This window comes from Xiphias gladius, chromosome 1 (genome assembly GCF_016859285.1).
Source record: "Xiphias gladius isolate SHS-SW01 ecotype Sanya breed wild chromosome 1, ASM1685928v1, whole genome shotgun sequence".
Taxonomy (NCBI): domain Eukaryota; kingdom Metazoa; phylum Chordata; class Actinopteri; order Istiophoriformes; family Xiphiidae; genus Xiphias; species Xiphias gladius.
In genome coordinates this window covers 12,016,755-12,029,701 of record NC_053400.1, presented here as the reverse complement: position 1 = coordinate 12,029,701, position 12,947 = coordinate 12,016,755, and the positions used below count along the sequence as shown (strand labels likewise).

Sequence of the window (12,947 nt, the reverse complement as noted above, 5' to 3'; positions counted from 1 at the left end):
TGTCCCTCAAACAAGAGATCCTCATAAATAGGCATGTGACAGCTGACAAAAGTAGGGGCATCCACAGAAGATACTGTCTCATTTTACACAAAGCTAATGACTAAATAAAGACTACCACTTAGGAGTGTGAGAGAAAGAGGCCTCCTTGGAGGGCTGATTTAAAAGCTACAGACTGTCCTCTCGTCCCTCACACCCACATCTCCTTGTTCATTTCTTTCATTTCCACCCACTCTTTCTCCTTCACTCTGTGCCATTTAACAGACTTGTTTAAGAGTGTACCTGTTCCAAGGACACTTGTTAGCACTCCACCAGAGGATAAGTCTCGTACCTATGGCAGAACCAAGTTCATCTCCATCCATGCAAGGAAATGCCCTTGACAAATCTGACAAATCACATTGCTCTGCATATGTATGTGTGCATGTGAATGCATACACAACTGAATGCTTTAAATGGAGGAATGAATCAAACCAATATTCTTTCCATCACATTACTTTACAAACCATAATAAATAACAGCCAGCAGCTAGTTAGTTGAGCTTAGCATAAAGCCTCGAAATAGGGGGAAACAGCTAGCCCGGCTCTGTTCAAAGGTAAAAAACCTGTCACTAATGAACAAATTCTTTTTTCTTTGATTAACCAAAACAAAATTTAAATTTTTGGTAAAACTACCCATCCTTCTATTCATGAACTTTCTACATCTCTCTTGTCCAGGGTCATAAAGATTGGAGCCTATCCAAACAGGAATTGCAAGAAAGGAAGGGTTGACCCTGGACAGATTGAGAGCCTATCACAGAGCTAACACACCCAGACAGAAAGAATTATAGACTCACGAAACCAAAGCACCCCAAATAAACCAGTGTGCTGTGGGTATTGCTGGACACCTACTTGCCAATAGTACATTTACAGTCCGGCTGGTCAGGGCTCCAAGGGCACTGGCAGTCACACAGCTGTAGCCCCCCTCCATGTCCTGCGCAGGCTGGCCATCCTTGGAGGTCGGCAGCAGGAGGAGGGATCCATTGGCCAAATACTGCAGATAGTCACCCCCCCCCAAAGGCAGGGTCTGGCCATCCTTAAACCAGGTGACATTGAAAGGTGTATCGCTGGCCCCCAGATTGCAGTCCAGCAAGAGGGGCAAACCTGGTTCCAACACTACATGGCTGGGCCCAGCCCCGCAGCTCAGCTCTACCGAAACAGGCTTTTCTGTGTGGGACAAAGGAAGAACAGTTTGTTAACTATGTATTGTACTTGCAACAGTGTAGGTTCAGCTAAGTTCATCTTTATTCAAAAAAACATGCCTCAATGCAACCCTTTGTAAGAGCCTTTTTATTGGTCTTTAAACAACATCACAGATCAGCTATAAATGAAATACTGCTTTTTCTTCATTGATCTAATAATTGTTTGCTTTCCTACATCTGCATCATATTTGTCTATTTTGTCTACTTTATCAGTTTCAGTGCTTGGCAATTTGTCATTTTGTAGTATAACTTCAATAGAGTCAATAGCTTTGGCAGCACAGATGGATAGGGGTGGTGCATTCCAGAAGCAGGGTGTTTTGGGGACAGAGAGGAGGCCAGACACGGAGGAGGAGGAGGAGCTCTGCAAATGAAGTGGGTGTAGAAGCATGAAGGGATTTGTATGTCAGCAGCAGGACATTAGAGTCAGAGGGAGAGGGGAAGTCCTGGAGTGAGAAGTTGATGAGCTGGTGTGAGATGAGCAGCAGAGTGCTACATAAACTGCAGTCAAAGGAGATGTTGTTCTTTAACCACAGAAATTTTACCCTGCTGAAACTTCACCATGGTTTTTTTTTTTTTTAACAATTTAATACTTATCTAAAATGGTAAGTATTTTATTAAACATAACATAATTTTGAAATAAAGGTGCAGACAATTGCAAATGGGAACTAGAACGGCACTCAGTAGAGCACATACCTCTGCCCTACCAATGTTAAGTAAAGCGCCAAAAAAATTCCTGGATCTCCCCCTTTACCCGGATTGGACACAAAATGTTATGGATACTTTGCTGGGCCATGTCCCATCCCTCCACCAAGTTTGGTGCAAATCGGTTCTGTACTCTTTGCGTAATCCGGTGCCAAGGCCAATGTCAAACAACATACACCAGACTTCAGAGAAAAAAATTCAAATTCATAGTAAATGATCTGGATGTGCCCTGAAATTTAATGGGTTCTTCCCTGGCCAATTCCGTGGGGTAGTAGTAAGTAGCAAAGTAGAGATCCTGGGAGAAAAGAGAATGAATGAAAAATGAAGAATGGAGAGATCAAGACAGAATCGTAGATGGGAGATAAAAAAAAAACTGAAAGGACTTCAGATCTTGACTGACATAACGGCAGTTAATTATTTTTCACGAGGAGGCTGGATAGAATTAGAAGCATTAAGAAAAAAACCTGAAAAAGTGTGAGCCAAGTGTAGCTCTACATTGCACTGCTTCCAGTAGATTATACATCTTATCCTACGCATGATCAATCGTTAATGCTTTTAATGAGCACATACTTTGTCATACATTATGCCTTAACATCTTTTTTGTAATCTGTCTAAAACCAGAGGAAACTGTCTTCCTTGTAAGTGGACAATAAAGTTATATTACCTACTATTTCAGAACAAACTACTAGAAAAGTACAGTAAAACAGAACTTATTGAATGTGCTTCTTTTAGTGCACAGGTGAATTGTAAAAGCATTTTTATGCTTGTATTCAATAGAGCTACGTCCAGGATACATATGCTTACATATGTTAGTTCAGGTTAGTAGCAATTGAAAGCTATAATGCAACATATTAAACACTGCATCCATACTGTATCCATCATTTCACTGTTAGGTACTTGTTCCTCTTTGTCTATGCAGTGTCTGTTTCTGATTTATGCTATCATGCTTTATCCTCCTTGGTATAATAGGTCATTTAGTTTTAGATCTTGACTGAAGTAACTCCACTTTGACATTGCAGTTTAGCACCTTTGGAGCTTTGAAGTAAGTTGCCTCCTATTGCTTTGAAAACCTTTACACTGTATTCTTATTGTCTGACCTCCTCTATAGACAAACATGGCAGCAGATTTATGTGCTGCACAGCTGCCAATACTGCTGTTGCAGAGTTCAACTGAACACATTTACACAGACAGTGAAAGTAGATACATTCGGGTTGTTGCAGTCACACCCTCCAACAGATGAAGGTAGTCTGTCTGACTGTGGAAATTATTCAGTCTCAAAGACCTAGTTAGAAATTAGTTTTGATAAAGCCCTTGGGGAAAAAAAACATCAATGTACTGCTTCTGTCTAAACGTCCACAGTCAAAAACTTGGCAGCTTGATTATTTAAATCATCAAACTCGTTGCATTGTAATCAGAGGAAGCGCATCATTTAATAAAAATCGGAAACAGCCAATACTCTAAAAAGGTCTAAGAGTATCCAGCTAGCAAGAGATATGTGGGCTATGCGGCTACCGTGTGGCAGATGACTCATTCTCCATTATGCATGCATGCCATTAAGAGTGTGACCAAAAGATAAGAATTTAATGCAAATTTCTAAAAGTACAATTGATTAAATTGGACAAGGGGGTTGTGGCTTTTTTTTTTTTTAGATTATAACCTTTATTTGAACAGATTTTTGAAAAATTAAGTGACATCCTTTGCATACATTATGGTTATATATATATATATATATATATATATATATATATATATATATATATATATATATATACATGGGCTTACAATTGAGGTGCCACCACAGAAATGGCAGCTTGTTTACTTCTGCCTAGAACCCAGATTTGTCTACAGCTGATAAATACTGTGAATTAAGGTTAAGTAACTCCAGATGTCTTTTACATTAAGTCATTACATGATTTCATATGTGCCTGTGTTAGTCACCTCATTTAAACTTCCCCTCTACAGTGCATTTGACAGACCTCTTTGTGAATCCAGCTTAAGAAACACTATTTTCTCACAGAGGCACACACACACGTACACACACACACACACACACACACACACTAAGGCAGGTTTCTTTCAACTCCTCCTTCTTTGGCGTTGGATTAATTAAGTTAATGGGAGATGGAATTTTTTCCTTGATTAAATGAGGCCTGACCCCCCACCATCACTTCCTGATGCAGAGGCTGGGTAATGCTGAGAAAAGCTGCTGCACTTCGCTCTGGCACACACAAACACACACACAGACCTGCCGTGGAGGAAAACATATACATTCATGCACCCGCATGCGCCCAAAACCCATACAAACACAGACACACATGTAAAGAACAATAAAACATGCAGGAAATCTGCAGGAAAAGAAACACTCACGCACAAGCGCACTAACACACACTGACACAGATCACCTCCACAGTTCCTCTCTTCCTCTCTCCCATTTCTACTAATTAGGTCTCATTAAGTCATTAAAACGTTAGCAGCCATTTCCCAGCTGACTGCCAATGGTTTCACTTGGCGAGATCATTCTGCGTTGGATATGGAAGCCATTATGCCTCACAAAACTGGATAGAGGTGTGATAAGGAACATGCAAAATAGGGAAAAAGCAGGAAAACAATAATTTCCTTTTATCAAGATTTAGACGTATTAATCTGTGCAAAACTAACTATATAATAAGATGAAATAAAACATAGGTGACCAACCTAGAAAAGTTACTGTAACATTTTTAGAACCAGGGACTAGCATGACCTACTATCCTTTAAAAAAGTAGGCAGGGTAAGCATACCGTATCACATATTTCAAGTAGTGGTTGTTTCATTTGGGAATAAAACGCCTGATATTCACACACACATTCATGCCAGAAACCTCGCCATGTCCTAGATTTGTGGCCATGCGAAGCACACACACACAGATATACACACATATTCACATGCCAACATGTACCCACACACTCACCCATTTCAACACACAGACGCATGCATGCCCGCGTTGTGACTGTCAGTGTCTCATGAGGACACAATGCGGTGAAGAGGGGGAATCTGTGAAGTGGCCATTTTGTCATTTTACTGTACAAGTGGGAGCTGCTGGAAAGGACAGGGTGCACACTCTGGGACATAGTAGTGGCTATGCGGTCTCACTGAGCTGTAGTGAATGGATTGTGATGGCACTGCGCCAAGAGGTTCATAGCTTACTCTAAGTAGAGAGAGGACAGCGGTTTACAAAAGGGAGAGTGGATGAAACAGAGACCGATGGACAACGGGAGACGATCAAACACATAAAAAGAGAAAAAAAGAAGCAAACATATCACCCATAAATGATACACCGCCCCTTTATCAAGGCAGTAACAATAACAATTTTGACACCTTATCTGGATTTGTAATAGCTCTCTAATTGTGCCAACAACAGCTATTTGGATAAAGTAAGAATACAGTGGTGGTATGATCGCCAAGATTTTGTGAATTTAAATCACATGCTTGGTGTACCTACATACTACTGCCGTATATCAGGTGGATAAATGGGTAGACCAAAGACTGATTTTCTGTCCTATTCATAGTGAAAAACACAAAGAAGACTGAAGTGAAATGAAGCACACACACACACACACAGACAAAGAAACAGACTGTTTCTGTCTGTCACTCAGATGGAGAAAAAGAGAGAAAAGCCAGCAGAGATGGAGAAGTACTCTTGATACCATCAACACTTATTCCACTAGTCCATTTCTGTTAATGGATCACCTATTCACAAAACATTTGGGAGAACAGAAGGAGAAAGAGGAGGAGCAGGAGGAGGAGAGTGACCAAACACAGCGAATATTTCACCCTGCCCGGCTCACTGTCAACAGAGACTGGACGCCCCATGACCCTGAGGCCACAGCTCAGGTTTCCGCAGCCTCTAAAGTGAAGCCATGCAATACCTCATGCCTACCAGGAACTTCAGATACCTACAAAGAGGCTTAGCTAAAAGGGTCCAAAAACTGGTGTTTCACGAAATGAACTGAATTTTATTTTTTTTACCTAATACTGATACCCCAGTACAACATACTGTATGTTGCTGTTGCTGCTATTTTCTGTGAAATCTTGGCTATGTTGCACAGTTATTATCTTGTCCTGATGTGCGTCATGCTGACTTTCATATCTTTGGCTGTGTATGTTGCCAAGACAGTAATATACAGTGGGAATTAATTAAAAAACATTAAAAAACATTAAAAAGCATTAAAAAACCAAGAGGTTTAGAGGATGGTATGGCCATGTTAGCAGCTTGTGAAGGCTGTACTTGGGCACAGTGATGATTTGAAGTAAATGTTAAAGTCAACATGCCCTTTAGCAATGTTGACATGTTCACATTGACATGTTAACATGATGTTTGGCAGTTAATGTTTAACGTATGCACCATTGTAGTTGAGCATGTTAGAAACACACTCTATAATCAGTATAACACATCAAAACAGCTGAAATTATATCTAATAGTGTTTGCTGGATTCTTGTGTAATGGCAAGCCACAACAGCTTGGCCAGTGAACCACTTTGGACCCAGACAATTTATAGAGTCAGCTCATCCAAATTACAAAGAATTATATTTTCTAACTTACCCCTAGTAGCATCTAGTCATGCAGATCAAAGTGAAAGACCCTCTTTTATTTTGTACTCACAGCAACAAAAGAAGAAATTGAAACGAGACTAGTCAAATGCCACGCTAGCAGCTCTGTGAGGCTGTACTTTGGAACAGCAGTGCTTTGAGCTACGTGCTAACATTAGCATGCTAACAATCAAAATGCTAACATGCTGATGTGTAGCAGCTACGACTACAGTGTTTACCATGTTTGCAATCTTACCTTAGTGTGTTAGCACACAAACATTAGCAAATTAGTACTAAACATAAAGTACAGCTGAGGCTGACAAGAATGTCATTAGTTTTGTAGGTATTTGGTACTACTGTCCTGGTTGAAATGACTGGCAAGGACAGAATTTAGAATATCTTCGGAAATATATGCAAATTAACCAATTTTGTACATTTAGAATATTTAATTATATTTCCAAAGTTACTGAACAACAACAACAAAAAAAGCTTTCATGTTGTGGATTAAAAAAATACAGCCATAAAATGTACATTTTACACAATTATTGGCACACTTTTGTTGTTCCTCAAACAAAATAAAAAAACAAATAAGACTCAACTGTGCTTAATTTTCAGTGTTCACATGACCTGAATTAACAAATAAATGCTAAGCTAAAGGCTACAAGGCAATCGCCAAATATTTTGAAATCCCTGTTTCAACAATTTGTAATGTTTCACAGTCATATAACTGTTAAGACGCTGTTAAGGAACTCAGTGAGAGAAGTCTGCAAAGATTGATGCAGATTGAGGAAAAAAAAAACCACGCAAGACATCAATCTGGAGTGGTGGTTTCAGCCCGTACCATACGTCGCAGACTAAACCTAGGGCTCCAAGGGCGAAGGCCAAGGATGACGCCACTATTGAAAGAAAGGCAAAAAAAGGCTAGACTAATATTTGCAAGAATTTATAGATAAGCAACAGTTTTTCTCGGATAATGTTCTATGGACAGATGAAACCAAAGTAGAGCTCTTTGTGAATGCAGTGCATCAGTTTGTTTATAAGCGACGAAATGAAGCCCATAAGGAAAATAACACCCTGCCTACGGTAAAACATGGTGGAGGTTCTATCATGCTGTGGGGCTGCTTTGCCAACTCTAGTACTGGAGGCATTGAATGTGTCAAAGGAATTATGAAATCAGAAGTTCACCAAGGCATTTTAGAGCGAAATGTGTTATCCAGTGTCAGAAAACTAGGTTTGAGGCGAAGGTCTTGGATCTTTCAGCAGGACTATGACCCAAAGCAGACATCCAGCGGCACAAACGAATGGTTGAAAAGGGAAAGATTAACTGTTTTAAACTGGCCAGCAGTGACTCCTGACCTAAATCCCACTGAAAACCTTTGCAGAAAGCTAAAATCTGCCATTGCTAAAGGGACTGTGAAACCTAAAACGGCTTGAACACATAGCAATGGAAGAGTGGCAGAAACTACCGGCAGACAGGTGCAAGAAGCTTCTAGATGGCTAAAAGAAACGTTTAGAGACTGCCACTGTTGCCAAAGGTTCTGCAACCAAATATTAGTGAAAGGTAATTGTGTCTGGGGTACATTTTGTGTTTGTATTATTTTACTATTATGCAAGTTTTGTTTTTTTATTTTCTTTTGTTCAGTAATCTTGGACATTTTATTAAAATATTTGATGATCCAAAATTGGTTAATTTGCATTTATTTCATAAGACATTCTAAATTCTGTTCTTAAAATTCAGGGTTGCCAATAATTTCAACCGGGTCTGTAAATCAAATTACAACAGTACTGGTCAAATTAAAATTTTGAGCATATGGTAGAGCTAGAAGAAAAGTTAAAGTCAATGCATCCTGAACAGAACATGGATAGCCTATATGTGCCAAAGTTCATGGCAATCCATCCACGAGTTATTTCACTAAAAAACCAAAATTTTCAACCTCATTGTGCCACTAAAGGAAACGTAAGGGGGTCCTCACAGTAATACTTTGCGGACCATGAATGTCTGTACAAAATATCATGGCAATCTATCCAGTAGCTGTTGTATTTCAGTCTAGACCAAAGTGGTGGACCGACCACCACACTGATATCGTCATCCATAATACCACACTGCTAAAAACTATATTAATAGTGTTACTATAGTAATGATAGTAATATAGTATTACATTAACAAGAGCCAAATAAAGTGGAATAGGTTACAAACTTAAAAAGGTGGAAAATGTGAGGTAAGAAATGGGAAGAGCGGATTTGAGACAAAGAAAGAGACTCAGAATTACGGAATGAAATAGAGAACTGAGCAGTGCAGATAAGATTAGGGCAGCCTTGAGACTCAATTGAAAAAGAGCAGCAAAATGTGATTACAGACACTTTTGTGAAGAGGGACCACAAAAGCACTCAAAAGCAGTGATAACCAGATTGCCTTGTACATCTGCTAAATTGACACAGCAGCAGTAGATGATTGCTTCGTGTTGTTCCTGAAGGATATTAGCAGCGTCCAGTATTGTGCATGTAGGTAGTACTTGTCTCGGAAAAAACAGGGTTGTAGGTAATCACTGCACTGAAACCTAAATACAGCCTGAGTGGACGAGGACAGATTGTCTGATTGATAGCACAGAGAAGTTTACTGCAGGAAAACTTTGTATGTGTGTGTGTGTGTGTGTGTGTGTGTGTGTGTGTGTGTGTGTGAGAGTGTGTGTGTGCACTTTTACTTCTATCTGTGTGAGGACCAGATTAAGTTTTAGACCTTGCGGGTGCGGACATTTTGGGAAAGTCAGGACACTTAGGCAGGTCCTCACATCTTCAAAGGGCTGAGGCTAATGACTTGTTTTTAGGGTTCAGGTTTGAATTAAGTTTAGGTTAGGGTTAGGGTTAGGCGTTTGGTTTAGATGGTTGAAGTTAGGGTAAGGGGCAAAGGAATGCATTAGGTCAATCAGTGTCCTCACAAAGCTGGCAGTACAAGACTGCGTGTGTGTGTGTGTGTGTGTGTTTGTGTGTGGGGTAGGCCTGGATGCCACAAACCAAACCTGAAACCAATCTCAACTACTGCTCGGCTGTTGTTTCGGCGGTGTCTTTGTTTGCTAATTCAATTACCTTACATCAATTATAACAAAGTAAAAAATAGCCCTGGCACTTACATGTGCCGTTGGCCAAAAACTTTGAAGCTACAGTTGTGATAATCTGAGCAGAGAGGCAGCTTGTGATAAAACCCTGCAGGGAGGCGGAGATGCTCATGTTTCAGCATTCAGGTGGAAATGCCAGTGCAAGAACAAGAAACTAGTGCTGTCTAAATATTGGCTTTTCATGTTGAAGGCATTGCCTTAGGCGTTGGGTTCTTTCTGTTAAAATGTTAAGCACTGTCAGGAGTCTGAAGGCTGCTGTACATTCCTCCCTCTTTATGAGCCTTAAATCGCTCTGATGCCAAATTAAAATGCTCTGTTTACTAGTTAAGCAAAGCTACATACAGAGGGCTCAACATTTCACTGAACCCACGCTGAGGCTGTGAGTCACTCAACAATCTGAACAGCTGCCGTGTCGGGTGTTAACCGTTCCAGTTGTGTTTCCTCTCATGATGATAGCAGGGTTCTTCTCACAACCAATCATCCTAACCCCGAACACACACTCACTTTTACTCTCAGAAAGCCAATAAAATGACTCAAAGATTTTTTTTTTTTCTGACTTTGAGCATTGAAGGGTTGAGTTTACACATACACACAAGGCTACAAAATTAATAGGAAACTTTTTTACTTTAGCGGCTGGACTTTTTCTCTGATGGAAACTGTTTTAGGCATCTTTCTAAATTATGTTATTAATAATTTGTTGCTCCTTGGGACCCCTGGCCTCCAGATCAAGTTGCATATTATACTTTAACTTGATCAAAACTTTTACCATCTAATTACCTCACAAAAGAAATGAAGATGAAAAGAAATTGTTATTTTCAGTATTGATTAATCTTACGATTATTTTGTTCAATTAATCAGTTAGTTCTATTAATTAGTTGTTTTCCCTGTAAAATATCAGAAAATAGTGAAAAAAGGCCATCGCAATTTCTTAAAGCCTAAGTTGACATATTCAAAATCCTTGTTTTGTCTGACTAACAGTAAAAAACTCAAAGATGTTTAATTCACCATCATAGAAGACTACGAAAGCCAGCAAAATTCACATTTGTGAAACTAAAATCTTGAATTTTTGGGCATTTTAGCCTAAGAATTGACTTAAATCATTATTTGAATACAAAAATAGTTGCTGATTAGTTTTCTGTTAATTGACTGCTTGATTAATCAAGTAATTTTTCAGGTCTTAATAGTTACCAACATTAAAACAAGACCTGTATGTATGTATTTGTCAACCTGCCTTTGCACCTGTCGTGCTGCACTGAGATGTATAAAAGCCCTACTGTCAAACATGTAGTTTCAAGGATTTGCATACAGTAATGAACTATAACCTGGACATTTACATTTACAGTCAGTGAGATCATACAGTGACCCTCCTCTCATAACAAATGACATGAAAGTGTACAATGAAAAAAGAGGGGTTGTGGTGAGACAAACATGGCCTGTGTCCCACTAAACGTGTGTGTGTGTGTGTGTGTGTGTGTGTGTGTGTGTGTGTGTGTGTGTGTATAAGAGGGAGAGAGAGAGAGAGGGAGCCGGACACAGAACAAAGGATAGAGAATGAGAGAGGGGGCGTACCAGTGCAGTCCCTCATGCCTCCTGCTCTATGTACAGTGCTCATTCATCCCAGTCTAGCTTCCTCCAATGAAAGAGCAACGTTCCTGCAGGCAGAGCCTACCAGCAGCATGGGGCCTCCACATAGCCATGTCAAGTGCCAGGCCCACTTGGATGAGTCAACAAAGCGAGCAATAAAACTAACATGGGAGTAACATTGGAGATCCGAATCAGAATCCGTTTATTCACGCAGCGGCACAATGAATGTACAGGAATGTGTGCTGGGGACAGTGGTGCATGAGACTGGCAATATAAAGGTTCCCGGTTTGCAGGACAAAAGGAAATACCTGAGGGTATTCTGTGGAAAATGGACTACATACAGTAGATGCGATGATAGGAGAGAACACACAGGCAGAACGGTCTAAAAACATTTCCCTCTTCCTCGATGCTGCTCTTTGAAATGAGGCACGTGTACATTATAATACTTGTGTGTGTAAGGGTCAGGGTTGGGTATCTCACACAAGGTCAGGATGATGAATGAGACTGCTATGTGACACTACCTGGTATCTGCACCAAGGAAGGGCTTTATATACAGTATTATGCTCTCTCTGGGTTCTCAGTGATGACATTTTCGACCACTGATGTGAGAGAGATGAGCTGTGATCTTTGAGTAATATACTGCAATTGACTGAGAACAGAAGGGCGTCTGGACCAGTATGAATATACAAATGACTCATGAATGTGTGCTCTTTATTGTATGATGGCTGCATGTAGTATTAGTGATTGAGTAACTAAAGCACAACCCTCCTCTGACTTCTGTGCATGTGAATTTCTTGAACTGCCATACCCTCTGCAGCATGTTCTCATTAATATTCCATAACGCTACAGGTAAACTACAACTCAGGGGTGACATTGCCATATTTATTTATAATTATCTACACCTACACGGCCACCTCCAGCTCATGTGACCGGGCAGACAGCAGGGAGGAATGGAAGGAATGCGAATGCAGGTTAGTTGACCAAGTAGGCGCCGCCAGACCGCTGCCTCTCTCACAAAGGCACAGACACACGGACACAGACACACTCTCAAAAAGACAAAACTACAGTGGCAGAATAAAAGCCAAAGTAATGAAAACACATATCAGTGAGAACTCGAGTTGTGCCAGGTATATAGAGCCTACCAGGATGATAAGTTGACTATCTTCAAAAATGCAAAAATTCCCTAATTAAATCTGTGGAATGACCATTAAAATAAGGAGCTGGTTGACTGGCTCCCTTTAATGTTCAGTAACCTCTTTAGACAAAATATCTCTGCAGCTTCACTGATCAATCTTAACATAATGTTTACAGGTAGATGATGTTCAAGACTGCCAACACTGTCAGTGAAGTTGGGGCTTTGGATAGAGCTGGTAGTGGGATTCAAATGAAGTTATGATTAGATCTTGGAGAGAGGCTGCTGCTGTATAAGCCTCGGACAATATAAAGTATGCCACCTTCAGTGTAACTGTGACCCTACCCCGAGCAACTGCTCAAAATCCCATCATGTCCAGTTTTCAGATACACTGTCTGGCAAATCTCAATGACCTAGTTAGCCAACAGGATGAAATAGCACAATCCGAGTGAGTTGCATCACTACAGTTGTAATATTAATTTGTGCTCCTGGGATTTAAGAATTAACAGAGAGCAGCATTACCAAAGATCCCCTCGGAAATAGACCGACTCACCAACATTTGATCTCTATGTGCGATTGAGGTTGCAACTCAGTGCAAAAGCCGAACGGAGAATAT

At 40.2% G+C, this 12,947-nt stretch overlaps 1 protein-coding gene across 3 annotated transcripts in view; it reads right to left on the bottom strand.

Annotated features, from left to right (window-relative positions):
• The window catches only part of igdcc4 (immunoglobulin superfamily, DCC subclass, member 4), a 51,504-nt gene that overhangs the window by 30,471 nt on the left and 8,086 nt on the right, over window positions 1–12,947 (bottom strand). For all 3 annotated transcript variants that reach the window (XM_040134246.1, XM_040134255.1, XM_040134263.1), the window contains exon 2: window positions 885–1,199. In XM_040134246.1, the coding sequence (XP_039990180.1) occupies window positions 885–1,199 (315 nt within the window). The remainder of the gene's footprint in view (window positions 1–884; window positions 1,200–12,947) is intronic.